Raw genomic sequence first — 27,746 nt, 5'->3', positions numbered from 1 at the left:
AGTCTGGATGATAATTGTAGTCTGACAATTATTGATTCTTGACATGTTTTATATCTGCAGCTCTGTAAAACTCAGTTATTGAAATCAAGGTTTTTAAATAAGGACAATACGTGACAAAACATCATTACAGTAATGCTTAGAATACTTATCATACTAGCATTCCTTCCTGTACTCTTGAAAAAGACAAATAAACAAAAACCCAAAAACGTTTTGGGTTGCGAACTGCATTGAACCCTGACCCTTGAACCCTGACCTCATCCCTCCGTCCCTGCGTGGCGTCGGCACGTTCTCCCGGTGCCTGCGTGGCTTTTCTCCGGGCTTTCCTCCCACATTCCCAAAACCTTTTTTTTTTTCATACATATAGGTAAACAAGTGTTATCCGCTTATCCTTACTCGGGTTGCGGGTATGCTGGAGCCTCTCCCCGCTATCTTCGGGCGAGAGGCGGGGTACACCGTAAACCGGTCGCCAGCAGTGTAAATAAATAATATATATGTATTTAACTTTTGTCCGAAGAGACCAGCCGTACAGACAACACAGTTTTAGTAAATTCGGCTTCCAATCATCATATAATCAATCCGAGTTATGATCGTTAGCAAAGCATACGTTCCACATATAGCGGATTGCAAGGGAACTGGGAGTAACCTTCACAGGTATAAATATTTTCGGGGCTTTTTTTCCCCCCAAAATGTTCTGCATTGATAGTACACTCTTTGGCGTTGACACAAAAAAAAAGGTAAACTTCACGAAAATCGGTTGAGAAATGACAAAAGTTGCGCCTTAATTTCAATGTCAATGCAATGTCTTTAATGGGAACGTCGACCTCCCCAACATGGCCGCCACGGAGGCACGTCGTGTAACCGGGTGTGACGTAACCACGCACTATTAAAAATGCGTTATGACGTGTCGTGCACAATTGAAAATGCGTTGTGACGTACGTTGTCCAGTTTCCCTCCGCGCTGACAAAGCTAGCTACATGTCACGCTAGCGACACGTTTTCGAACCCTGTTGCCCATTATTGGTATTTAATTTATTTCGTTACAACAGAGAGGTTGGTGGGGGAACCGAGAAAGTCGTCGCCGAAGGTAAGTCGCGTAACAGAAAGGCAGAAAGGCCTGTGCTGTGTTTAGCTCGCTCGCTGTCCCGCTAGCTACACGGCTAACGTTACTTGGGACTCTGGAAACTTTCGTGACAAGGACTCTCTTCACGCACCTCGGTGGCGGTGCGAGCAGACGTGCAAAAGCCACGTCGTGCGAGCCCCACGTAAGACGAAAGTCACTTTGTTGACGACGGGCGCGATGAGTTGGGCAAGCTAACGTGCTAGCGGGAAGTCAAAAGTAGGCTACAGCATGCGAGGCTCCACCGGCTGTGACGACAACAGCTTTATTACACAAAAGCATCCTGAACGACTGCTCAAGCGGGATTTCCTTCAGCAACTCCAATTGGCGATGGACAAAATGATGTGTAATGTCAAACAATGGATGGCAGAGCAACTTCTAGCACGCTGACCGTCTGCCGTTTACGTTATTCGATTGTGATGTAATTGTTGACTTGGTCGAATATGCAGGTATGTGTGATAAATGTCAGATGAATTGATTCGCATGAGGCCGGCATTTTCAGACAGATGTTTTCAAAGTCATTCGGCCGTTGAATTCAAATGTCACGTTAACGTGGAGGACTTTTCAAGACGATTCCGGTGGTGTCATTTTCCCCTGAAAAATAAATATTGAGAAAATGACGTATCTTTAAAAAATGAAACAATTTATTAATATTGCACCAAGGTTTTCGATTTGAGCTTTTTATAAAAATCCGAGGCTCAAACGTTCATCCAGGGCTGCAGCTAATGATTATTTTAATAATTGATTAAACTGTGTATTACTTTTGATGAATCGGATTTAAAATGAACGTCCTTTTATTAAAAAAATAGGACATTACTTCAAATTGACACTGCAGACCAAGCACACACATAAATTGATTAGGATTCAGTTGCTGGTTTGGTCCCTAACTTTTCACAAAATTGGCAAAAATGTTGATTGTTTTTTTCCAAAATATAAGCAGATGTTTGCAAATGTCTTACTTTGACTCAACACAAAAAGATGTATACATAAACACTCGGTCTGCTTTCATGGAGGACTACACAAATGATTTGGCACACGAAACATGCTTCGTAGAAAATGAGAATGAACAAAGTGAGCCCAAGTTGAACTAAATACTGAGGACAAGAGTTATTTTGAAATGGGTTCAGGATACACGGGACATGACGTTGACTTGTGCTTTGCTTGTGTGCAGTGAACCCGCGCTGGCCTGCTAGCAGGGCAAGATGTTCAACAAGTCGTTCGGGACCCCCTTCGGCGGAGGCTCGGGGGGCTTTGGCACCTCGTCCACCTTCGGGCAGCAAAGTAAGTTGAGCAACCTTTCGTCAAGCGACCGCCCGCCGCTTTCGAACTTTTAGACGAACGGGCTCGCTGTGAGAAAAGTCACTCTGGTCGGTCGCCGCGTGCCATTTCGACAAAGCGCTCCAGACGGCGGGCGGGGCGGGGGGGGGCGACACCCGTCGGGGGCACCGGGCGCGTGGGCGTGGTTCATTATTTTTGGCGTTGGGCATATTGGGCGACATCAGCGTGTGCTCTGTGTGTGCAGACGCGGGCTTTGGGACCACGGGGGGGTTCGGTACGTCTGCGTTCGGGGCGACCACCAACACCGGAGGGCTCTTTGGCACCACACAGAATAAACCCGGTTGGTGGACTCTCTTGTGTTGCCGCGCTGGCGCTCACACGCGCCGAGCGTGACGCCCGCCTCCTTTCTCTCATCCAGGCGGCTTGTTCGGAACCAGCACCTTCAGCCAGCCGGCGACATCCTCCACCAGCACCAGTTTTGGCTTCGGGGCCCCCAGCGCCACGTCCTCCAGCCTGTTTGGCAACGCGGCGGCAGGGAACACGGCAGCCGGCGGGCTCTTCTCCCAACAGAACAATGCTTTTAGCGCCAGCAAGCCCACAACCTTCGGAGGTGAGTCACGTTGGCAAAATACACTTTTGTGCTTTTGATGTGTTGACAGCAGGTGTGCCTCCGTGCAGGCTTCGGCACCAGCACCACCAGCGGCGGCCTCTTTGGATCCGCCAACGCCACCTCCAACCCTTTTGGGGGGGCCACGTCCTTGTTTGGCGGCTCGGGCTTCTCTGCCACGCAGCAGCCCGGAACAACTGTCAAATTTAATGTGAGTAGATCAAATGCTGCGATATTGCGGGAAAGCTCACGGTTCACGGCAAGAAGGTTCACGGTACAGGCAGGGCAAAGAGGCCAAAGCAGGAGAACTGAAAAACCTCTTTCTTGCTCTTCTTCTTCTGAAATAGGTTGTCGTAGATTCTGTCGGTTTTCCCACAGGTTTTTGTGAAAAAGACGGCTTCAAATCGTATATTACCGTGCGCTTCTATCTTTACATCCATACACGTTACCTCCAAAACACTATTATTGCTGCAGCAATAATATATGCTCATCTCTCTGAGGGGGAGCGATGGCGGCGGCGGCGGCCCCCACGAGCGGCCGACGGGTCAGCGTTTGCTGGGACGGAGGCCGGTGCGAACGATAGGGCGCCTCTCGCCCAATCGATCGCGATGCGACGCTCGGACCGGCGTAGCGGCTACGGCGTAGCCTAGGGAGGGTCTCGGGGCGCCGAGTTGTGTCTGCATCGCTCCTAACGCGGCCTTGTGGTCACGTGGGCCAGGCATTTTTATTTTTGTGACGCACCCGCATGGACACATGGGTTAGGCGTCAGCAGCAACACTCCCTCCGGCACTCTTGTGGCGGCCATCTTTAAATAAATATTAACATGAATGATCGCCCATTATTATATTGTTTAAAATAAAAAATAAAATGTATGAATATGTATATTAAGTTTGAGAAGGGGGGGAAAGAAGACGTTCTTAACTCAACTTCATTGATAAGCACGTTTAAACAACCACAGCTGCACGGGGCTTTACATTATATGAAAATTAAATGTATAAACAATTAAACGTAGGGCAAATTAAAGCAATAGCTTAATGGCAACGCTAAAAACAAAACAGTAAAATAGTTGTCTCATGCTGAGTTGAAAGCCAAAGAATTGAGTTATCACTACTGTAGTATAAGATAAGAAGAATCAGAATCAGAAGAATCACCTTTTTTATGGTCATGAACATGCATGCATGCACACGAAATTGGTTCTCTGCATTTTACCCATCACAGTGAACACATACACATACACATACACGTTAGTGGAACACACCGACCGGAGCAGGGGGCAGCCGAAGCGCCCGGGCAGCATTTCGGGGTATCGGTGTCTTGCTCGAGGACACCGCAGCCGTGAGTCCGGGGGACGTGGGCGCATGGTCCGGATAATGCAGATTAACAAAGTACATTTATACATCGCATCTCATCTCAATCTCATTGTACTTGTGCATATAGTGACAATAAAAAGGCATTGTTTTATTCTTAAATTACATTATATATATATGATAATAAATGATGGTATGATACTTTGAATCATATTTTATATGTATAAAAAGGCATTCTATTGGACCTCGGGCTTTGATTTGACACCTACGGCTTAAATGCGTGTCCGAAGATTACGTCCATCTGTGTTGCACTCAGGCTCCAACAGGAAATGACACCATGGTGAAAGCCGGCGTGACCACTAACATCAACACCAAGCATCAGTGCATCACCGCCATGAAGGAGTACGAGAACAAATCCCTGGAGGTGACTGTGCAGGCGGACCAGCAAGTCGGCGCCGGTGTCTGCTCGGTCCCACCTTTGACCGCCTCGCGTTTTTTTTTTTTTTTTTTGTTTTTGTCTTGCTACAGGAGTTGAGGCTGGAGGACTACCAGGCGGGACGAAAGGGCGCCACCAACCAAATGCCCGCCGCGACGGGCGGCTTGTTTGGCGCCGCCGCCCCCACGTCCAGCGCACCGGCCGGCCTGTTCGGCTCGGCGGCGTCCAACAACAACTTCTCGTTTGGCCAGAATAAGAGCACCTTTGGTCAAGGTGAGCTCTGCTAAAGGACAGTAAACCGCCACCGTTTGTTTGCGGCCGGCTGATGGGACTAGCGAAAAGCAAAAGTAACAAGTGATGCCTTCGCCCTAAAAATGTGTACACAGCGTACAGTAGGGGTTGAACAGACTCGACGACGCATAGACTTTGCCACGCCGCAATGACGTATACAGCTTGAGGTCCACTGATCGCCGCTGCCGTCTTTTTTTATTTATTTTTTTATTTCCGCGCAGAGTGAGTTGAGAAAAAAATGACGTCATCGCTTCGTCGACTTGACTGTCATCACCGTAGCCTCGACTGCAAAAAAATCACGGCACGGTCAACCCCCGTTTAGCGCAAGGGATACGTTCCAGACACATCCACAATAAGCGAGAATCTGCAGTGTAGATCCGTGCTTCTCAACTAGTGGGTCGCGGGCAGCTAGTGTGGCAAGATGCCCAACTACCTCACCCTCCGGCCACATTACGTAAACAAATGCAGTACGGCTCAACCTCTGGCTAGCGGATGTCATGGTTGGCAATATGCGTTTGCCGGTATGTCGCTAGTCTAATTTTTAGGCAGGGATTCACTGTACCACCACGTCCTTGCCCAGTGCTCACGCCGGCCGTCCTTGTCCCCATCAGCCTCGACGGGGGGCTTCAGCGGCACCGCGGGGGGCCTGTTCAGCCAACCCAACCAGCAGCAAGCCGGCAGCCTCTTCAAGCCGTTCGGTCAGGCCACCACCGCTCCGAGCAGCGGCTTTTCCTTCGGGAACACCAACACCATGGGCCAAGCCAGTACCAGCACCATGGTGAGACGCGCACACAACATACACATCACCCGTCACCTTCAGTTTTTTTGCAATGTCTTGAGTCACTGCATTACCAGGAATGGAGCTGATCATCATTACTTTGTTTGAATGGAACACAGCTTCAAATTGTGAGCAGAGGACAGTTTCAGAAAACTGCGGGGCAATTAGGTGGCTTCACTTAAGCCCATCTTTCCCATAAGAGCAATCTCATGGCGCGCCACCAAACACTGTGAATGGTGAAATAATGAGCTTTTCTCAATTGTAATTGTAATTGTGGGTTGAGGTCAGGGCTCTGGCTGGGCCATTCAAGAACAGTCACAGAGTTGTTCTGAAGCCACTCCTTGTGTGCTTCGGGTCATTGTCTTGTTGGAAGGTAAGCCTTCGGCCCAGTCTGAGGTCCTGAGCACTCTGGAGAAGGTTTTGGTCCAGGATATCCCAGTATTTGGCCGCATTCATCTTTCCTTCGATTGCAACCGGTCGTCCTGTCCCTGCAGCTGCAAAACACCCCCGCGGCGTGATGCTGCCACCACCACCGCGCTTCACTGTTGGGACTGTATTGGACGGGTGATGAGCAGTGTCTGGTTTTCTCCACACATGCCACTTAGAAATTGTTGGCCTTAATTCTATCTTGGTCTCATCAGACCAGAGAGTCTTGTTTCTCACCATCTTGGAGTCCTTCCGGTGTTTTTTAGCGAACTCCATGCGGGCTTTCATGTGTCTCGCACTGAGCAGAGGCTTCCGTCGGGCCACTCTGCCGTGAAGCCCCAGACTGATGGAGGGCTGCAGTGACTTTCTAGAACTTTTCTCCCATCTCTGGAGCTCAGCCACAGTGATCTTTGGGTTCTTCTTTACCTCTCTGACCAAGGCTCTTCTCCCCCGATGGCTCAGTTTGGCCGGACGGCCAGTTCTAGGATGGGTTCTGGTCGTCCCGAACGTCTTCTATTTAAGGATTATGAAGACCACTGTGCTCTTAGGATCCTTAAATGCAGCAGAATCTTTTTGGGTAACCTTGGGCAGATCTGTGCCTTGCCACAATTCTGTCTCTGAGCTCTTCAGGCAGTTCCTTTGACCTCATGATTCTCATTTGCTCTGACATGCACTGTGAGGCCTTCAATAGAAAGGGGTGTGGCTTTCCAAATCAAGTCCAATCAGTATAATCAAACACAGCTGGACTCCAATGAAGGTGTAGAACCACCTCAAGGATGATCAGAAGAAATGGACAGCACCCGAGTTCAATATGAGTGTTGCGAACAGACTTTAAATAACTTGTGTTGTTTGTCTGAGAGACCGCAAAATAGTCCCAAACCGACAACATGTTTTTTCACAGACAAGATTGCAAAACACTTTATTGGTCGTCAGATAGTTACAGTACTACGCCACAAGACTAAAAATAAACTAGCTTTTGGATTGATAAACTACCGCGACGCGGAGTACGTCTTTTGCGGGGCATTGATCGGATCGGCGAATGATGACATGAAAGCCGATCAGCATAAAATGATAATTATCGGCCAATATCGATCAAACCGATCAGATCGGTGTAAAGTCTAGTAAAAACCCATCCTTAAAAAGCTACGCTATAGCGTGGGTGTGAATGATGAGCCGTGATATAGCGGGGGCGACACGTTTGCATTTGTTTGGAGGTATGCCCTGAGAGTTTTTTTCCTTGGCTCAAAGGTTGGGGAAACACCGACGTAATTGATCTTGTTGACAATCTATGTGATATCTTTTTGCGCTGTTCCAGGGTCTGTTTGGCAACACGGCAGCGTCTCAGACGGGCAGTTTATTTGGCACCGCTCAGACGAGCGCCGCCACAGGCTTCGGCGCCGCCAGCGGGCTCTTCGGCCAAGCCGGCGCCGGCTTCGGGAACGTGGGCACTCAGGTAAGACTGACGAGCAGAAAAGTTGTCAAATGACACTGGCCTCCGCTTACGTGTGTCGATGCCTCTTACAGCCGAGCATATTTGGAAACAAAGCGAGCGGCTTTGGCACCACCACTACCAGTGCCCCGTCCTTTGGCACTGGCGCCGGACTCTTTGGCAACAAGCCTACGCTAACGCTGGGAACCGGAGCCAACACGTCAACATTTGGTAAGAGCAAAGGTTTCTTGCTTTCATCGGTTCCATAACACATTTTCCCGCTTGCATTTGGGAGGTTTCAACAGTTTTTTTGCAAAATTTTGAAACCAAGGTTGAACCTTTTGGCCATGATTCCAAAAGGTGTTTGGTGCAAACACACAAAAGAACACCATACCTGCAGTGTAGCATGGCATTGGCGTCATCATGAACAGGGGCTCTTTTTAATGATCATCTGGACCCTGGGGCCTTGGTCAAGGCGGAGGGGATTAGGAATAGGGTTGGTCGTTTTACTTTCGTTCTCACCGGTGTCGCGTGAACTTCCCTTTCGTGTTCAAAATAAAAGATGGCATGCTTAAAACAGGAAATCAAGTTAAAACCTGCACATACAAACCATTTGACATTATAAATCAGTTGCAAATAACTGTTTGAACAATTTGATATTGATACTGGTTATAAAGATTCCTGAGTCAAATTTCCGTTTTAGTTTATGCTGGAGGCTGCTAAGAAAATAGATGTTCATAATTTGGACACCTTTTATTTATACCATGCAAACCTTTTTGTCCCGGCCCCCTGAAAGAATCTGAATCGAGAATCGTTTGGATCCGCAATCGATATCTGGACCCGGAATCGGCAGCGGAATTGCTCAAATTCAAACGATGCCCAAGCCCATTTCGGAACAGCCGTCAGTGTTAGAAAAAAACCCTTCAGGCTTCTGCTTGAAAGAAAAAAATGTCAGTAAAAGCCTTCTAGAACAGCTATGCATGGTAGGTTCGTTGAAGACTCGGTATGAATGGTTGTTTGTTTGTATATACCCTGCAATTGGCCGGCGACCAGTTCAGGGTGTACCCTGCCTCTCTCCCAAAGATAGCTCGGATAGGCTCCAGCACGCCCGCGACCCGCATGAGCAGAAGCGGTACAGAAAATGGATGCATGGATGCATGGATCTTGGTGTCATTTTATTTATTTTTTAATAAGGAAAAAACCTGGCCTTTTTACAGGGGTGTGTGGACTTTATAGCCACTGTTGCTGTGAAACACTGAACGTCCTTGACACCAATTGCTACGTTCCGATTAGTCAGGTCTTTGGCACCATATTTTGGCATTTTAGAAAGCACAAAAATACGTGGAGAGCTGTGAAGAGGCGGGGATTGACTGCACTGAATTATAACTTCTCCTAAGGACAGCAACGGCATGTTACACTGTTTTTTTTTCAATTTTGCTCTCAGCCGGCTTTGGTGCAAACCCTGCTGGAGGGAATCTGTTTGGCAACAAGACCACCGCTGGAGGGCTTGGAACCGGACTGGGAACCACCTTTGGAGCAGGTATTGGCGGGTCCACAGTGCGGTGATCTCTTGTGATGTTCTTTCGGGCCTTGCTTAAACATTAGCCGTTTATTTTAGCTAAGCATTGATCATTTCATCGGTCATTTTTACCAATGTTTTACGGTTTCTTTCGATTGTACTGCTTTTCTTTGAGTTTATACGGTGGCTTTGCGAGCCCAGAAAGGCACATTTAAATCTGATAAACTACATTGGAACCTTGGTTTTCATAAGATTTTGTTTCCCCCCAAATTTTGTGCCAGCTTTTGCGCAGCCATTCGGTTTTCTTACACTTCAAAAGCGCCTGTACCGAGCTCGTCGCTCGACTCCGTCACTCATTTCCTGCAATCGAGTGCCCACACAAAGCATTCCATGCGTATGTGTAACTTAATTGAGCGTTTTCTTGCGAACGTGTTGTCTTGCCGCGTTGCGTCATGGACGCATGCAGCAATTTCCGGTCTTTTGTCTGCTAGTGCGGTGGGCCTGTCTCGGTGTTTCCTCTGTCTGTATTTTTGATTTGTTGGCCAAATGTAAGCGCTGTAACACTGAGCATCACGTGGCCCATACCAAGTCATTCACTGCTTATCTGCAGTATAAGCTGTTACCAATAGTGGGTGCTAACAGACCCGTGCGATCCGTGGGCCATGGATAGCGAAAATCCGGGAATAAAGGTAAAAATGAAGTGCATTTATCTGTTTCATGAGTCATTTCACAAAGTTTTCTTTAAAGTAAAGTTATTCTCTATAAAAATATCTTTTTTGTTAATATTCTTGTGTGGCTGGAACAGATTACTTAGATTGACATTATTTCCAATGTTCCACTGTGTTACACCCTATTGATGTGTTCATCAGAACAGTTGACATTCTTCTTGCGTTCAGTTAACTTTTGATGGGTCTGTTGTTTGTCAAGCAGTGGGCGCCGGGACCACGTCACTGTTTGGGAATAACCAGAACAAATTGGGCTCCACGCTGGGAACGATGGGAACGTTTGGGGCAACCGGCTTCAACAGCGGCACCGGCGCGATAGGCTTCGGAGCGCCTCAGCAACCAGTCGGTCAGCATCACGACTTGCATTTCCAAATCCTCGCGGGGACCGAGCGAGTGTGTTGGATGATCTGTGCCGCTCCTGCTTGTTCCCAATTTTGGACTTTTGTCCCTCCAGCACTCACCGATCCGAACGCGGCCGCAGCCCAGCAGGCCATGCTGCAGCAGCAGTTCAGCGTGCTGGCGTACTCGCCCTACGGGGACTCGCCACTCTTCAGAAACCCTCTGTCTGACCCCAAGAAGAAGGAGGAGGTGAGTGGCAAGAATTCGCAACCTCTTTTCACCTCAGGACCCAACCTTTCCAGTTTGAAGTGGCCGGGGCCCCATTCAGATACTTAATGGCTCTAATCCTGCTTTATTAGCACAGAGAAACGCCTGCATAGTCGCAGTTTGGCTTTTGCACAGTTGCAGATTTTTGTTTTGGAACCTTTCTTTTGTTACTGGGAAGAATTGAGTCTTTTTGCTAAGGTTTGGGATCATGTTGAACAATCATTCCCTTAACCCCGCTGCACACCGAGTACGACTTGTCCTGTCACACAACCTGCGGGATTTAAAATTTGAATCCCAGGCGTCACAGATGCAACATCCAATCAAAAATGGCACGCCCCAACACATCTCAACAGACATTACATTTTTTGGGTACGAGCGAGATAAAGCCACCTGCTGCCGAGCTGTTTATATGAGGGTATATATTGTTGTACAATAATACCCATTTATGATATCACATGCAGCTGTGGCTAAAAAGCGAAGCATGGAGAGTCTGTTGTCAAAAAGAGTATTCAGTTCCATCCATTCAGCCGCGTAGCTCGGTGTGTTGCGGCTCTCGAGGTTCTGCAGCCAACGAACATGCTTAAACGGTCCGTGTTGTGCTTTTGCCCCATCGCAGCGTCTGAAACCAACCAATCCGACAGCCCAGAAAGCTCTGACCATGCCCACACACTACAAGCTGACCCCCCGACCGGCGACCAGGGTGCGCCCCAAAGCGCTGACCTCATCGGGCGGCTCCAAGTCGCAGCTCTTCGACGGCCTGGATGACGACGAGCCTTCGCTCACCAACGGAGCCTTCGTTCCGAGGTGACTGTTGCCATGGGAGCGACGTGGTAAAGTGAAGATGTCATGGCGACTGAAGTGTGCGTGTGCATCCGCAGGAAGAGCATCAAGAAACTTGTGCTGAAGAACTTGAACAGCAGCCAGTACAGCAGTCCCGCAAACAAAGACGCAGACGATCTGGCCTCGCCGTTGGCGTACCCTCAGAACGGACACAGGTCCCCAACTTTTGCGCAGCATAGCTGCACCTTTTGTAAATTCTGATTTTAAAGGTGTAAATCTAAAATATCCATTGAAACTTATTGTATCATAACCTGAATTATTAGGTGTCTGTACCGGTTCTGACAGGCCCACCACGAGTCACCCGAGTAAGTCAATTACGCTGCATCTCGTGCAGTAGACCTCAGTACTGCCTGGCATGCACAACATGGCGCGAAGCTCTAAATTAAAATGAAATCATTTTCTGTCAGTTATTTAGTCACGGGCCTCACATTTATGGCCGGTAGACCCTCCGGGTCCGGTCACCCCGTGTTGAGAACCATCGGCTTAAAGCTACGATCCAGCCGCGGTCCGCTCGATGCCGTGCGCGCCGCTGACGTCGTCACGCTCGCTTGTGTACAGCCAAACGGAGGACGACGAGGCGAGGGCGCTGCCGGCTGACGACGCAGAGGTCACGCAGTTCTACGTCAACCCCATCGCCAAACCCGTACCGCAAGGCCGCGCCCAGGCCAGCCTGCAGGACACCATCTGCGAGCTCAACATGCACAAGGCTGCCAGGAACGGCCTGGAGGTGAGGCCGTTCGACCGCTTTTGACGCTGGCTTCGGTGTCATTTGCCCGCAAGTGAGGGGGAGAGAGATTGGTGGGCGGAGAGAAGGAGAGAGAGTCTGATTTTGAGTGTGTGTGAGTTTTCGAGAGATGTCATTAGGAGTCCCGCTGCAAGATGACTGGCTTTTGCATCGCGCGAAGCGCTGGCTCTACCGATGTAACTAGACGACCATCCTAAAGATGTTTTTCATCCATCCATCCATTTTCTAAACCGCTTCTCCTCACTAGGGTCGCGGGCGTGCTGGAGCCTATCCCAGCTGTCATCGGGCAGGAGGCGGGGTACACCCTGAACTGGTTGCCAGCCAATCGCAGGGCCCATAGGAACAAACAACCATTCGCACTCACAGTCATGCCTACGGGCAATTTAGAGTCTCCAATTCATGCATGTTTTTGGGATGTGGGAGGAAACCGGAGTGCCCGGAGAAAACCCACGCAGGCACGGGGAGAACATGCAAACTCCACACAGGCGGGGACGGGGATTGAACCCCGCACCTCAGAACTGTGAGGCTGACGCTCTAACCAGTCGGCCACCGTGCCGCCGATGTTTTTCATATTCCTGCGAAATAAAAAAACTGTTTGGGGTTAAGACGGTTGAGGCTGGGTTAAGGTCGGGTGTTAGAGTGGGTTAGAGTTGGTGGGATTCATAATAACGCCGCCAGACTTAAGTCACATACTTCACTTCTTTTCCCATCTGGAAGCATTTGGGCGTGTTCTACCGGGATACAGCAGGCAGCGACGCCTGTCCTGCAGCCAATCCTGATTGGAGCGGGGAGTGTCCTGCCTAGAACACAAGTGGAATCCCTAAATGTTTTGGAGTGGTTGTGCGAGTTGGCGTTTATGCATTTTTTTTCATGATGGCGTGCGTGTGTGTGTGTGTGTGTGTGCGTGTGTGTGCGTGTGCGTGCGTGTGTGTGTGCGTGTGTGAGAGATTTGTGGGGCCTGCAGTTGAGCAGCGAGGACGCGTCAGCATCTCTGGGCGAGGAGTCCCTGCAGGAGGAGAGAGACGACGTTCTGCACGACTCCAACCAGCCTCCTCACCCCGCAGGTGCGACAGCTCGCGCCACCTTCGTCTGTCCCGCCGCTTCCTGTTTGACGTGGGCACTTCCTGTTTCCAGGCATCGTGCTCAGGCGTGTGGGTTACTACACCATCCCCTCCATGGACGAGCTGGCCGACATGGTGGACGACGGCGGCGAGTGCGTGGTGGAAAACTTCACCATCGGCAGGAAAGGTATCGCCGCGTGACATCTTTGAGCGCTCAGGCGCGTGACCGTTGACTGGACGCCGCGCTCAAAGCCGTGACGCCATTGGCCCTCGCAGGTTACGGCTCCATCTTCTTTCCCGGAACGGTGAACGTGACTGGACTGGACCTGGACCAGATCGTTCACTTCAGACGCAAAGAAGTCATCGTGTACCCAGATGATAAGAACAAGCCGGCCGAGGGCGAGGGGCTCAACAGGTGAGTTAAGCCGGCCGGCGCCGTAATCGCTCGCTCGCTAGGCTGGTCTGATGTGCGCTGGTGGGCGCAGGCGGGCCGAGGTGACGCTGGACGGGGTTTGGCCCAATGACAAGACGAGCTGTACGCAAATCCGAAGCCCCGAGCGCCTCACCGACATGAACTACGAAGGCCGGCTGGAGAAGGCGGCGCGAAAACAGGGAGCGCGCTTCCTGGAGTACAGACCCGAGACCGGCTCCTGGGTCTTCGAGGTGCGTGCGTGGGTGAATTTGTGTACGTGTGTGAGGGAAGGAGGAATTTGTGAGCAGAGTTGGCCTGCACGTGTGCGCTTTGTAGTCTGACCAATCAACGTGTGCTCTTCCTCTCCCGCAGGTGGCTCATTTCTCAAAGTACGGCCTGCAGGACTCTGACGAAGATGAGGACGTTCCGCTCAAGACCGACCCCAAGAAGCTCAAGACGATGATGTCAATTCCTACCTCCAGGCCGCCGCAGGCTCAGGTAGCGACGACGCTACAGAACGGCCAACTGGCTGCGTTCTTCCCATCTCATCAGACGACAGCAGTCGTGGAGCTGGCCGGCGGCGTGGCGGAGTTGGACAGCGACATGGCCGACGTCACCCAGAGCTTTCCGCCAGAGAGCGCGCTGGGAGACGACGACGACTGCGGAGGGGAGCTAGCGGAGGTTCCGGAGGACGCCGCGGGTGCTGAGCACGACTGCGTCTCGCCATCGGGCCGTGTGGCGTCCTCCCTGGGCATCAACCCGCATGCCCTACAAGTACGCCTTGGCACAACATTCCCCTTCTCGGAAATCCCAGCCTTTACTGGCCCTTATGGAAAAATTACAAATACATTTCCCTCATGCATCTCCACTTTGCTACTTACCTAGTTCATAAGTCAATTTACCCTAATTTCTCATGTATAATGCGCAATTTTCTCCCCCCCAAAATGTCTGTCTAATGCATAGGTATTGTAAAAGTTTGAAAATTCTTTCACAATGAAATGAGGTATATTGCTAGATATATATTTTAGAAAATCAAAACGGTTTTAATATTGTGACTTTATAATTTTGCATTCTATTAAGGTCTAAATACTAACATGTATTTCCTACTGAATAATGTGTTTAATGTCATGGCTATGACGCGCCCGCGTGTTTCGTTTTGACACTGTGCCTTATGAAGGTACTTTCCACCTCCAGCGTGCACGGTGACCCATGAGCAGACTTGCACGTCGTCGTCAACTGTCTGGAGGCCACGTTCGCTCCTGGTGCAACAGAATCATTTTGAAAAAAGTTAACACACATAAGGTCTATTAGCATTCACATTCTTGCCACCATTTACGTGATTAGGGTCTAACTGACAGAATAGAGCATTTTCATAACTACACAACGGCGCACTCATTTGATTTCATTGAAATCAAATCTAATTTAGGTCTGTCAACAATTTTCTGATGAATCCGACAAAATGTTTTGAAATTTCTCTTTATTCATTATTTCAAATTAACAGTGCAGAAAATAAACATAAATTGATGATGATTCAGTTCCTCGTTTGGTCCCTAAACCTGTTGATCATTGTTTTCCAAAGTAAAAGCAGATGTTTGCAAATGTCTTGTTTTAAAAAAACACCAAAATAATCAGTCTGCTTTCCTAGAGAACGACAGAAATTAGAGACCGTTTACACTAGCGCTATGAACGAGTCAGTGGTAGGTCAATTCAACTCGCGAATGAGGGTGGATCGGAATTTTCGCATTCGAATCACAACGAATCAAAGAACGACATACTACTTACTTTATCCTGAGGAGCGCTGCAACTGTTGCCGTGCGCATTTACGTCCAAAACACAAGATTTTGACTTGGTGTGCATGTACGCGCCGCTACACCGCATTTGAAAGTTGACTGTGAAACTTGCACAAAATCAAAAGCTCCGTTTTTGTTTGCCGTTAGATCATGAAGGCGTCTCTATTTGCTGAGGACGAGGACGAGAGCGACTTCTTCCAGGATCACGTGAAGATCTCTCCGGACTTGTCCTCTCCGCGCCTCGTCCTGCCAGGACGGCCCTCGGGTATGAACTTTGAACTTTAATGTATAATGTTACTGTACGCTGTCCCGAAATATTTTTCTCGCAGAACAGACATTGCATCCACATGTCTGAAAAGTTTTTCCCTCCGTGGGCAGTGGGCGGTCTCCTTCAGGCTCGCTTTTCCTCAGGCCTGCCCTCCCAGCTCCCCGATTCGCCTCGCAGGCCCGCTCTTCCTCTGTCCCAGGTCGATGCTGCCCGCTCGGCACACTGGGCGGCGCCCCCTCCGCCCTCCTTCTTCCTGCCCCCTAAGCCTGCGGAGCCCCCAGTGAGGACCGTGGGGGTCCGGCGGTTAGGAGGCCCCGTTCCCCTGGAAGAGTCGATCACGCGAGGAAAGGCAAGTGCTGGATGGATGGGTGGGTAAATTGCAGGCACTCAATTTTCCAGGGCCGAGACTCATTGTGTCCATCACATGTGCATCCCAAGACTCACATAGTCTCAAGTGTGAAATGATCTATGCGTATCGAAAACTCTGTTGGTGTGGACGTTGCAAGCCAAGATTCACCACCTAGTTATCTTCTACTAAAACTGTGCCAATCTCCAATCCAATGCGATGCAAGGCTGCCTCCTACAGGATCTGTTAGTCATGACAGTGGTTTCTAAAATTTCAATTTCACAGACAAGCTGAGCGAAACCCAGCCCGTTGGAAAACGTTGGCAAATATATACGTCGTGGCAGACAACTGTTACCTATTCCACTCGATGAATAGAAACGTACTGTGAATAACTTAACTATAATCCCCTCGCATGTGGGCAAGGAGCGCCATCTGTTTTGCATGAGTGTCAGTTTATGACACCCCTGATTTGAAGCCCTGTATTGTGTTTAGCCTCTCTCTTGTTTTATTCTGCTTATTTATGGGATATAAATCCATTTGCTTGCTTGCAGGAAAACTTGCTGATGGATGCCAGCCTGAACGCGGGGCGCTCGTTCCGGGTGGGCTGGGGTCCTGGTTGGATGCTGGCGCACTGTGGCAATTTGCTGAGCTCGCCACCGGACAAGGAACTTTGCAACCAACAAGTTGCAACCAACACGGACTTCGGTTTCCTGCCAAAACCTGCCAGGAACAAACCGTAAGACACGCATGCTCACCAAGGTGTTTATACGGTGCTGTGAGAAAGTATTGCCCCGCTTCTCAAATTCTTAGATTTTTGCATAGTTTGCCCACTTTTATGTTTAAGGTCATCAAACAAATGTGAATATCAGACAAATATGCCCTGAGTGAACGTAAAATATAAAGATATATTGAATGTTCAAACTGATAAACGTGATTGTTTTGACCAAATAATTGTATGTTCTGCAACACGTTCTAAAAACGCTGGCAGAGGTGGCAAAAAAGACTTAGAAAGTGGAGGAGTGCTCATCAAACACGTGTTTGGAACATCCCACAGGTGACCAGGCTCATTGGGAACAGGTGGGTGCCATGATTGGGTAGAAAAGGAGCTTCCCTGAATTGCTCAGTCATTCACAAGCAAAGGATGGGGTGTGGTTCACCTCTGTGAACAAGTGCGTGAGAAAATAGTCCAACAGTTTAAGGACAAAGGAACACTTGACAAAACCAATGTCAGTAAATACAGTTCGGCGCTACATCCGTAAGTGCAACTTGAAACTCTACTATGAAAAGCAAAAGCCGTTTAGCAACAACATCCAGAAACGCCGCCGGCTCCTCTGGGCCCGAGCTCATCTAAGATGGACCGATGCAAAGTGGAAAAGTGTTCTGTGGTCCGACGAGTCCACATTTCAAATTGTTTTTGGAAATTGTGGAAGTCATGTCCTCCGGGCCAAAGAGGAAAAGTACCATCCGGACTGTTATAGACGCAAAGTTCAAAAGCCAGCATCTGTGATGGTATGGGGCTGTGTTAGTGCCAATGGCACGGGTAACTTACACCTCTGTGAAGGCACCATTCATGCTGAAAGGTACATACAGGTTTTGGAGAAACATATGCTGCCATCCAAGCGACGTCTTTTTCATGGACGCCCCTGCTTATTTCAGCAAGACAATGCCAAAGCACATTCTGCACGTGTTACAACAGCGTGGCTTTGTAGTAAAAGAGTGCGGGTACTAGACTGGCCTGCCTGCAGTCCAGACCGGTCTCCCATTGAAAAAGTGAAGCGTAAAATACGACAACGGCGACCCCGTTGTATATTATGCCCCAGAAGTCTCGTTGGCAGACGAGACTTCGTGACACATTGCCTCTGCATTTGAGAGTTCAACAGCAAACGAAAAGAATACTCTTGTCACTAATAATCTGTGAGTGACACAATACATTCAATTCTTTTGCTGTTCAACTCTCAAATGGGCAGCGGGCAGTACATGCACACAACAAGTACCTGCTGCACATGACTCGTTTTCTCTTTTTGTAATTGTGAGAAGCCAAAATTGGCATCACGATTCAAATTAGATTTATGTTAAGTTTAAACGCTTTCATCTGAATTGAGCTTTTATTAAGCCTGTGTGTCTGCATTAAATTATGTGGAAACCTATCTAATTATTAACTTTCGATCTCCATATTTAAAAAAAACACACAAACACAATATACATGATCTATTTATTTGCTAAATAGATCATTTATATAAATACTGTATCGAAGCCTAGAGCAGGGACTTCCGGGTGAATTGGTCGTCTCCCAGACGTCTTCCTGGTGAGATCGCAAGCAATGTTTTGGTCTCTCGCCTCTCGAATCGCCGCGATTGATCAGTCTCGGAAGTCTCTGCCAGTGAGGGTAGGCCCTTAAGTGGACTCCATTGACCTTTCACCATTTCATTCCAATTCTGGTCTGGTGCAGGCTGGCAGAAAGCCCCTACAAGGTGGTTTTGGAGCAACTGGTGGGTCTGGAGCCCCCGGGAGAGATGATGAGTGAGGAGCAGAGCCAAGAGGTGCTGCAGCGCCCCCTGGAGATCTGTTTGAAGCACAGCACCGTCATCACGGACGCTTCCGCCTGCCCTCTAGTCCGCCCGCAGCCCGGTGTGGCGGCACTGCAGGACTACGCCGATTGGGTCACCGAGTTGAGCGACAAGCGGGCACACGCCGACCGTAAGTCTCTCGTTGGAATAATTGATTCTACAAAATACTCGATAGCCCCAACCCTATTTCAAGTTGAACTTTACTGTAAAACCGAGACACAGAACAAGAGAATTGAAGATGGTAATTTTAAACACAAATGTTCAACCAGACCGTATAGCAACGGAAACCTGCTAACATATGATGCGAAACGCCACAAACTGGCGTTCTATTCTTGTGGCTGTCCGTGTGAACAAAGTCTTGTCCAATGGAAAGAATATAGGACCCGACCGATGTATTCATTTCATCGAACGATATTAGCCCTTTTTTTTTTAATATACACATTAACACTTGCAAAACAAGATAAAGATGATGACATTCAAACAAACTGAACACAAATACCAAAGGCCAAAGTATTGTAAATCAGTGAAAATGTCATGTCTTTATCAACGTTAGGGGACCAAAAAGGTATTTTCTTTCTTTTTTTAATGAATTGGCCGAATAAGGGAGACTTCCATTGGACTGCGGTGTTGGGCGTGCCGCGTGCTTATTGGAATGTTTTGCCCGTCCTCAGCGCTGCTGGCCTACTGGTGCGAGGTGTGGACGCTGTGCGAGGCCCTCTGGGGTCGGCAGCCGCACGCCGAGGCCCTGGACGACTACGAGCGGCAGCTGGAGAGGCGGCGCGGCTTCTCCGCCTGGCTGTCGCGCCGCACCGCCCACCGGGTGGAGGAGGAAGTGGCGCTGGCCGGGAAAGGTCGCCACACGGAGGCCGTCTTCAGCTACCTGACGGGAAACCGCGTCAGCGAGGCGTGTCGTCTGGCGCAGAAGGAAGGCGAGTGTGCTCCTCATTAAGGCGGGGACGGCCGTAGTCTTTCCACTCGGGGCCACGATGACAAAAACGGAAAAATGAAAGGAACTCAACTTCATGAAACATGCAAAAGATGATTCAATATGCTCCGCGTCAGTGGTTTTCAAAGGTTTTTACATCATGTACCACCCCAAAAAATAAATACCACCACAGTAAAATAAAGTAGCGCACTGCAGTAGGTGGGCCCTCGTGTTGAGCCAAAACGAGGCAGAGGTTGGAATTTCATGTTATAGTAAGCCGTGGTTTAAAGTTGAAGGCTGCGCGTGAATAGAGGGAAATAAAAAATACTCTACTTAATGAATCAAATGATGCTTACAAAGTGTTTTGTACTTAAAAGTGAAATACAATTGAACTCAATAAATAATGGACTGGATTAAAAATTCGATTCATAACGATATGCACAATTTGAACATGTAATTCGGATATTCTTTCATGTACCACTAGAGGGAGCACTGCCACAAGTCACCGTGTGTCCTGTTCTAATGAAATCACACGTGGCCCCTTGAGCACAAAAGCGTTGGGCCAGGCCTGATGTAGGCTGTTGTCAGAGACGGTAGCCCAATATTCTCCTTCCTGCTGCAGGAGACCACCGCTTGGCCTTGCTGCTGTCGCAGGCCGCCGGCTCGCAGTACAACCGCGAGCTGCTGGCCCTGCAGCTCGCCGACTGGAACCGCACGCAGACCGACGCCTACCTGACGGAAGAACGCCTGCGGATCTTCACTCTGCTCGCCGGAAAGCCCGTACGTCGCGACACCCTCTTTCACGATTGTATCGTTACGTATTAGCGCCGTCAATGTACAGTGCTTCCCGCTTTCCGCTAATTCTGCAAATGTTACGGGCATAGAGTACTACACAGCGGTCCCTTGAAATACGAATGACCCGCCCCCTCCCCGCCTTTCCAGTTTTCCCAGATGCGACCTGATTTTTTTTTTTTTGCTTTGAGTTGCGAGTGGCAAATTGAGATGCGAACACGACATGGTGGCAGTGAAGTCAACTCGTTTCACTTTGGCAAATGGTGAGCAATTCTTCCAAAAGACAATTCAAGCGCGACTCCCTGTTGACTTTGACTATCAAACTAAATATGAAAGAGAATTACACATTAAAACAAATGTTTTTTTCAATTTAATTTGAATCATCTTTGATGTCCTTTTTGTCAGGTTTGCGAGATAATGTGAGTTGGAAAGGGCCAAAATGTTGAGATGTTGGGATTTCTCATTATTATTCGACATGTAAATGAGCTTTGCGCTGATTGGATCGTTTGTCTTCCCCAATTTAAATATGGACAACCGCTTGGCTCTGATCGGTCCGTATCACGGCGTCTGGTCGCGTAGAGCGTCAGGGCGGCCGAGCGTTCGTAGCGACGGACGCGACGTTCGGACTCGCACCTTCCATACAGTCAATAACCTCGGCCCGCCGTATCTTGCCGACCTTTGACCTCCGTCCACCTCACCGTCCCTGCTGACAACCGTGGGGCCGCCCCCCCCCCCCCCCCGTCTTTGGAGCCTCAGGACCAGCAGACTCATTATTCACTCAAGTCACACCTGTTACGGACCTCCTACTCACATATCATTTGACTTTTTTGAATTGTATGGCTTGATTCCTTTGAACTATGTTTGTAGGCGCCTTTGAAATCCGATGAATGATTGTCCGTCGTCCGTGCAGGTGTGGCAGACGTCCGACTCGGTGGTGAACGTGTGCTCGCAGCTGGACTGGAAGCGCTGCGTGGCGGTTCACCTCTGGTTCACGTTGCCGCCCACCGCCTCCGTGGCCGACGCCCTCGCCGAGTACCAGGACGCCTTCCGGGTGAGCCGGGTCACGCCGAGCCGCGCCACCCGACCGGACGAAACCGGGCTATCGCGAACAAATTGCCCTCGGCGAATGAGCGTCTCACAACTGCCGATTGGCCGCAACGGCAAACTGCCGAGCCCCGCTTTCTTTGGCTTTGTCGACTCGCCGATTGGCTTCCAGCGGGCTCCTTTCTTGTCGTGTGAAAATGATTCCCCTCGTTACGTCTGCTTGTCGGTTGCTAGGCACGTTTTTTTTTTTTAATAATAATAATTGTATCTAGCGGGTCAAAAAAGTCTCAAAATATCGCAAATGACCAAATGATGTCAACACTAACTGTGCTTTTTAAAGTAGTTCCACTCTGTTCGGAGCTATGCTGTTAGTGTAAGCAGTGCATGTCAGAGGACCACAGAAGCACTAAAAAATATGTATTTAAAAAAAAATAATAATAACTCAAATGAATTGATAAAATCATTTAACCGCTCAGCTCGACCACTGGCTTTATCGGAAAACTATGGCTGCTGATATCAAATATTTTTTGAATCAATTATAATAATAATCTGATTAAAATTTATTTTGCATTAGTTTATTGCAAAATCATTTTTCCCCTATTATTTGTTTGCTAATTTGGTATTGTTTAATAATTAAACAAAACCAAATAAAAACAAAGCAACGTGACAGAATGGAGTGATGTTGTCCTAATAGACTGAACTGACTTTTTAAAAATTCTTTTACTGGTTTGATTCGTAACATCCCACAAAATCAGCAAAAAATGTCGATCGTTGTTTTCCAAAGTAAAAGCTGATGTTTTCAAATGTCTTATTTTGGGAAAGCTCCATCTGCTTTCATGGCTGGGGATTATTTACTGTTGAGAATCTGAAATGGCAAAGATTTGTACAATTTTACGTTCAAGCCATTTCCCGAAAGGATTCATCCATTACAAAAATAGCAGCCCATTAATTTAATTGTCGATTGGCTGTTGACGAATAGATCTACAAGAAAGCTGTGACGTGATTGCCCCAAAACGAACTGTCCTGTAGGGCTCGTGCGAGGGGGGCAAATATGCCTGCGCCCCCCTGCCGCCGTACCTGGAGGAGGAGCGGTCAGATGTGGACGAAGACGACGAAGAGGAGGAGTCGAAGCGACCTCTGTACGACGTCTGCTTCCACCTGCTCAAACTCTACAGTGACAGGTACAGTCCAGTTGCCACTGCAGCAATAGCTTCGACCCTAAAAGTGCAACAAACACTTTAGCATTTCGAGGTCATCATAGTACAATACCCTTATACGTTACAATGAGGGATTATTTGCCTTTGAAAGAAAATGTGATTTCTTGCAATTTTATAGTATTTCACTGCTTCAGAACCTGTCAAAAAAACGGAAAATACTCTTTTCTTATTGGACATTTAATTACGTCTTTGAGTCAGTCTTACATTAACCGAAGAAGATTGAAAGATTTTTTGGGCCCATTTTGGGAGGAATTTATCTTGTCAAAAGAAAACAAAATGTCTTTGTTCTTGGAAAGTGTACAACTTTTGGTGTGTGTGTATTTTAAGGGTCAGAGGACAAAGAAGTAAAAAAAATGAGTGGATAGGGTAAGTCAATCGACGGGAAGAAACGTGGTTAGCTGCCTAGCAAGCGTTCCGAACTCTGTGCTGAGCACTTGGAACCGGCGTGTTTTGAGAAAGGCTCAGCAGAAAGCATCGGATGCGCAAGAGTAGTTAGGCAGAGGCTGCAACCAGTTGCGGTGCCAACCGGTTTTCCTGCGGCCGTCGGGACCTTAACCGTCAGCAAGAGAACTAAATCTCGCAGCCGCGGCGAAGGCAAGCGGTGAGCATTTCCTTGTATATACCTGCGACTCTAGTATGGTTACTATGCGCTGGGCAGTAGGAAAAAAAAGTCCTTTTCAGTACTTTGGCCTGTACGACAAGCCAACAGACACTGCAAAGACTTTTTCTTAACGCTACTCGAGCGACGGGCACCCGATATATAGGAGTACCGCATACTATGTAAAAGCTTGTGCCGTGTCACTGAAACATATACGGGTGCCGTTATTTCTAGCCGTGACTGTATAAAAAGACATGCTTTGGACATAGTGTCACATGGACCCAACGGCCACTCTCTTTCTCGGTTGTACAACTGCCACTTGTCGTCACCGTCAGGTTCCCGCCTCCCGATCGGCTCAAACGTACGCCTTGACCATGCAGAGTTGAGTTGGGAACTCCTGTACGTCGAAATCCTCCTCCTCGTATTCCAACGCCTTGCTCGCTATAGCGTGTAGCGTGTAGCGCGCCGCGTATCCCAATTGCAACGTCACTTGCGGTGGATAAAGTAACCGCACCCGGTGTCTTGAGCTTCGGGTATGTTCAATGCAGGCCAGCCGAAAGACGTGGTCTCTCCGTTGTGTCGTGGGTCGTCCCCGGGGTCTCCTCCCGGTTGGACGTGCCCGGAACACCTCGCCGGGGGGGGTCCGGATCAGATGCCGCGGCCACCTCATCTGGCTCCTCTCGATGCGGAGGAGCAACGGCTCTACTCTGAGCTCCTCCCGGATGACCGAGCTTCTCGCCCGTTCTCTAAGGGAGAGCCCGGACACCCTGCGGAGGAAACTCATTTCGGCCGCTCGAATCCGGGATCTCGTTCTTTGGGTCACGACCCGCAGCTCGTGACCGTAGGTGAGGGTAGGAACGAAGACGGACCGGTAAATCGAGAGCTTCGCCTTTCGGCTTAGCTCCTTCTTTACCACAACGGACCGATACAAAGTCCGCATCACTGCAGACGTTGCACCGATCCGTCTGTCGATCTTCCCTCACTTGTGAACAAGACCCCAAGATACTGTGCCCGGCCGGACCCCATGGGTGCGGGCCCTGCCACCGGGCGGTCGCCTTCGAGCCCCACCTCCAGGCCTGGCTCCAGAGGGGGGCCCCGGTGACCCGTGTCCGCATGTATTACATAACATAAAAAATGCAAATATGAATTTTAACTGACCCCAGTTACATCTTTGTCCTCTGACCTTTAATTGACTTTATTCTCAGAGCATTACAGCTTTCCCCCCCCCCCCCCCCCCCCCCCCCCCCAAAAAAAATAACAATGTGCATTATGTAACCTAACTTGAAGTTAGGCAAGGTTTTTGGGGTACACCCGGTAGTTATGTCTAATTGGCGTAAGGATCACGAGGGGAATGCTTGGGAAAATGCTTTTGGAAGCCCTGCGTAAAGCGTTTGCTCCCCCCTGTGGTCCGGCGCAGACACTACGGCCTGCAGCAGCTGCTGGAGCCTCTGAGCGGCACCCGGGACCGGCTGGACTTCCGCCTGAGCTGGCACCTTTGGGGCGTCCTGCAGGCGCTGCGCTTCGGCCACCTGAGTGCGGCGCGCCAGGGCCTGCTGCACGCTAGCTACGCCGCGCAGCTGGAGAGCGCCGGCCTGTGGCACCTGGCCGTCTTCATCCTGCTGCACATCCCCGACCACGCGTACGTACGCGCCGCACGACCGTCGCCTTCCGCGAGGCTCCCTTTTGAGCGATGCAGGATAGTAAAAGTCTACACACCCCTCGTCAAATTCCGTATTTTAATGTTGGTCAGGATGGTGGTACCTGGCGAGCAAAGATTTTTGAGAACTGTTTTAGAAAGGTCGTCGACTGGTTAGCACATCTGCCTTACAGTTCTGAGGGCCGGGGTTCGAATCCCGGCCCCGCCTGTGTGGAGTTTGCGTGTTCTCCCCCGTGCCTGCGTGGGTTTTCTCCCGGCACGCCGGTTTCCGCCCACATCCCAAAAACATGCGTGCTCGGTTGATTGGAGACTCTAAATTGCCCGTAGGTGTGAATGTGAGTGCGAATGGTTTTGTTTATATGTGCCCTGCGATTGGCTGGCGACCGGTGCAGGGCGTACCCCGCCTCCCGGCCGAAGCTTGCCGCGACCCTAGTGAGGATAAGCGGTAATGAAAAATGGATGGATTTTTTAGAGAGAGGAAGTAAAAAGAAACAAGTGAGATAATGTGATTGCACAAGTGTGCACACCCCCTTCCAACGGAATGTGGTTTTGTTCCGAATGAGCCAGTTACATTCAAACTTGTTAAATAGGAGTCGTCACGCGCGTGCCACCGTTTAGTGCCTTGGATTTACCCAAAACAAAGTTTAGCTGTTCTAGTAGGATTTTACTGATTTTGTCATCGTATCTTCCAGCCCAGGCCGAGGTCCGCATAGGGATCTTTTTGTTGTTCAAAGGTTTCAGTCAGGAGAAGGGTACGAAAGAATTTCAAAGGCATTGAATATGCCATAAACCACAGTGAAGGCAGTCATCATCATCATCATCATCATCATCAAGTGAAGAAAATATTGCCGAGCACTGGCCACGTCTCCAAAGCCTGAGGAGAACTGCTCAGTGGCCTGATTGAAGGAGCTGCAGGAGTTTCTGCCAACGCCTGGCTACTCGGTACATGCGACCGCAATCTCCCACCTTCTTCATCTGTCTGAGCTACGGGGTAGGGCGGCGAGACGGACGCCTCGTCTTACGAAGAAAAGCCTCATTTTGCAAAAACACACTTGAAACTCCCCAAACGGGTCCCTGGGAGAGGTAGTTCCAGAAGGTATGTTTGGCGCAAAACAAGAAAAAAGGAGGTGCCTTCAATGAAGCATGTCGGCGGCGTGGCTGGAAGTGGGGCCAATTAGGAACTGTTCAAAACAACATTCATAGCACAAAAAATGTGGGCTGCTGCTCGAAGGCAGGAAAATGTGGACTTGATTTGGGTTTAATCAGAGGCCAGCGAAGTCTGCCTGCAGTCAAGTCATGTGACCTGAGTCATGTTTCCCGCCTCTGCTTCCTCCTTCTCCTCTAGCCAGCGGGAGCGTGCGGTGAGGGCCGTGCTGGCCCTGCACTGCCCCCTGCGGGACACGGACGAGTCTCTGCGCAGGGAGCGCTTTCTGACCCGCCGGCTGCTCGTCCCCGAGCCGTGGATCCACGAAGCCAAGAGCGCTCGCGCCCGCCACTGCGGCGACAAGCACCGGGAGGCGCTGCACCTCTACCGCGCCGGCCACTGGAGCCAGTGCCACCGGCTGCTCGTCACGCACCTGGCCCCGGGTATTGGACAAACTTTTTAAAAAAAATGATGAATTGAATTGAATCATTCATCATTCCCCACTGACGATATTATACTCCGCTCTCGGTTTTTTCCTAGAATGAACAATAAAACCCTTTTTATTTTTTGGGATAATTCCAACTGGTAAAATCCAATTTCCCAGATTGCATCATCAACGACAACCACGACTACCTGCTGGAGTTCCTGGAGGGCCTGGCGGTGCCCGAGCGCAGCGTCACCATCCAGGATTGGGACAGCGTGGGCAAGGTGTACCTGGACTACATCCGGCTCGCCAAGACCCTGCGGGACGTTCAGCAGGTGGGTGGAGCCTTGTCGTCGTCGTCGTGACGACGTGGTCGTGTCGCGAGCTGACGCCGTTACGTCACTCCAGACGGAGAGCGGCGGCGACTACGAGCTGGAGCATCTTCACACCCAAGTGACGTCTTTGTGCGGCAGGATCCAGCTCCTGCCCTGCGGGGGCGCCAGAGACCACTTGGCCCGGTCAGGTACGCCTCAAAAATTATTTCGGCCTGGGACACTGAAAATTGTCTGCTTTTCTGCGTCAAATGTCAACATTCTAAAAAAAAAAAAAAAAGAAAAATGTTGCCTCGTAATTATTACTGTATTAAAAAAAGACACTTAAGAGTACAATTCTATTTTCTCAGAATTTCAACTTATTCAACTTTTTCCGCATAAAATGTCACTTTTTTTTTTTTGCTGAAAGTTACAACTTGTAAATCATAATTAGAATGTTATTTCCTAATTAAAATGTTCCTCTAAAGAAAGATTTTCCTCATTTTGAGGGGGGCCCCGTGACCTTTTGCCCTCAGAATTCTGCCTTCATTCTTGGAAAGTCTTGACTGCGTTTCATTTTCATGTCTACTTTTCTTGCTGAAAATCACAACTTTACTCTTGTGGTCTTATTTTGCGTGAGCGTCGCCTGACTTAGATGTGCCCCCCCCCCCCCCCCCCAGAGATGGCCAAGTGTGTGGCCAACTTCCTGCGCGCGGTGCTGAGTTTGCAGCACGGCGCGGGCACGGCGCCGTGCCAGCTGGCGCCGCACATCACGCGGCTGCCCATGCCCGAAGACTACGCCCTAGAGGAGCTGAGAGGCCTCACCGCGTCGTACCTGCGCCAGCTCACCGTCGGCCAATGAGCATCAGCCGCTGACAAATCCAAATCCATGCGCTCCGCCACGAAACATTGGGGACACTTTGGATGTGTGTGTGTGTGTGTGTGTGTGTGTATATGTGAGGAAAGGCCACAAATCTATCTTTATGATGTTTTATGGAACAAAAAGTCTGTGGAAAATGTCCAATGGTCTATTTTTGTAGATTTTGTTGTCGTTTTTGTATGCAAATATTAAAAAATGGAAAATGTC

General features: G+C 49.4%; 1 protein-coding gene across 4 annotated transcripts; it reads left to right on the top strand.

Annotated features, from left to right (window-relative positions):
* The first annotated feature begins 903 nt into the window (after window positions 1-903).
* nup98 (nucleoporin 98 and 96 precursor) lies at window positions 904-27,746 on the top strand. Of its 4 annotated transcripts, none has more exons than XM_061750867.1 (34): window positions 904-1,083; window positions 2,288-2,397; window positions 2,639-2,734; window positions 2,813-3,004; window positions 3,073-3,212; window positions 4,625-4,732; window positions 4,837-5,017; window positions 5,647-5,813; window positions 7,555-7,692; window positions 7,764-7,899; window positions 9,113-9,208; window positions 10,118-10,258; window positions 10,367-10,500; window positions 11,135-11,322; window positions 11,397-11,513; window positions 11,917-12,085; window positions 13,068-13,167; window positions 13,238-13,351; window positions 13,441-13,579; window positions 13,650-13,827; window positions 13,949-14,350; window positions 15,514-15,631; window positions 15,745-15,983; window positions 16,532-16,716; window positions 18,430-18,677; window positions 19,219-19,476; window positions 20,095-20,252; window positions 21,175-21,315; window positions 22,338-22,489; window positions 24,541-24,762; window positions 26,126-26,367; window positions 26,529-26,683; window positions 26,757-26,871; window positions 27,340-27,746. In XM_061750867.1, the coding sequence occupies exons 2-34, from the start codon at window positions 2,319-2,321 to the stop codon at window positions 27,519-27,521; spliced, it is 5,430 nt and encodes a 1,809-aa protein (XP_061606851.1). In that variant the 5' UTR covers window positions 904-1,083; window positions 2,288-2,318; the 3' UTR covers window positions 27,522-27,746. The 4 variants fall into 4 exon arrangements, with proteins under 4 accessions (XP_061606851.1, XP_061606849.1, XP_061606852.1 ...); XM_061750865.1 differs by having other exon boundaries at window positions 10,115-10,258; XM_061750868.1 differs by lacking the exon at window positions 2,639-2,734 and having other exon boundaries at window positions 10,115-10,258.

This window comes from Phyllopteryx taeniolatus, chromosome 17, assembly GCF_024500385.1.
Source record: "Phyllopteryx taeniolatus isolate TA_2022b chromosome 17, UOR_Ptae_1.2, whole genome shotgun sequence".
Classification (NCBI taxonomy): Eukaryota; Metazoa; Chordata; class Actinopteri; order Syngnathiformes; family Syngnathidae; genus Phyllopteryx; species Phyllopteryx taeniolatus.
Note: the sequence above shows the minus strand (reverse complement) of the source record. Positions and strands in the feature narration are given on the sequence as shown.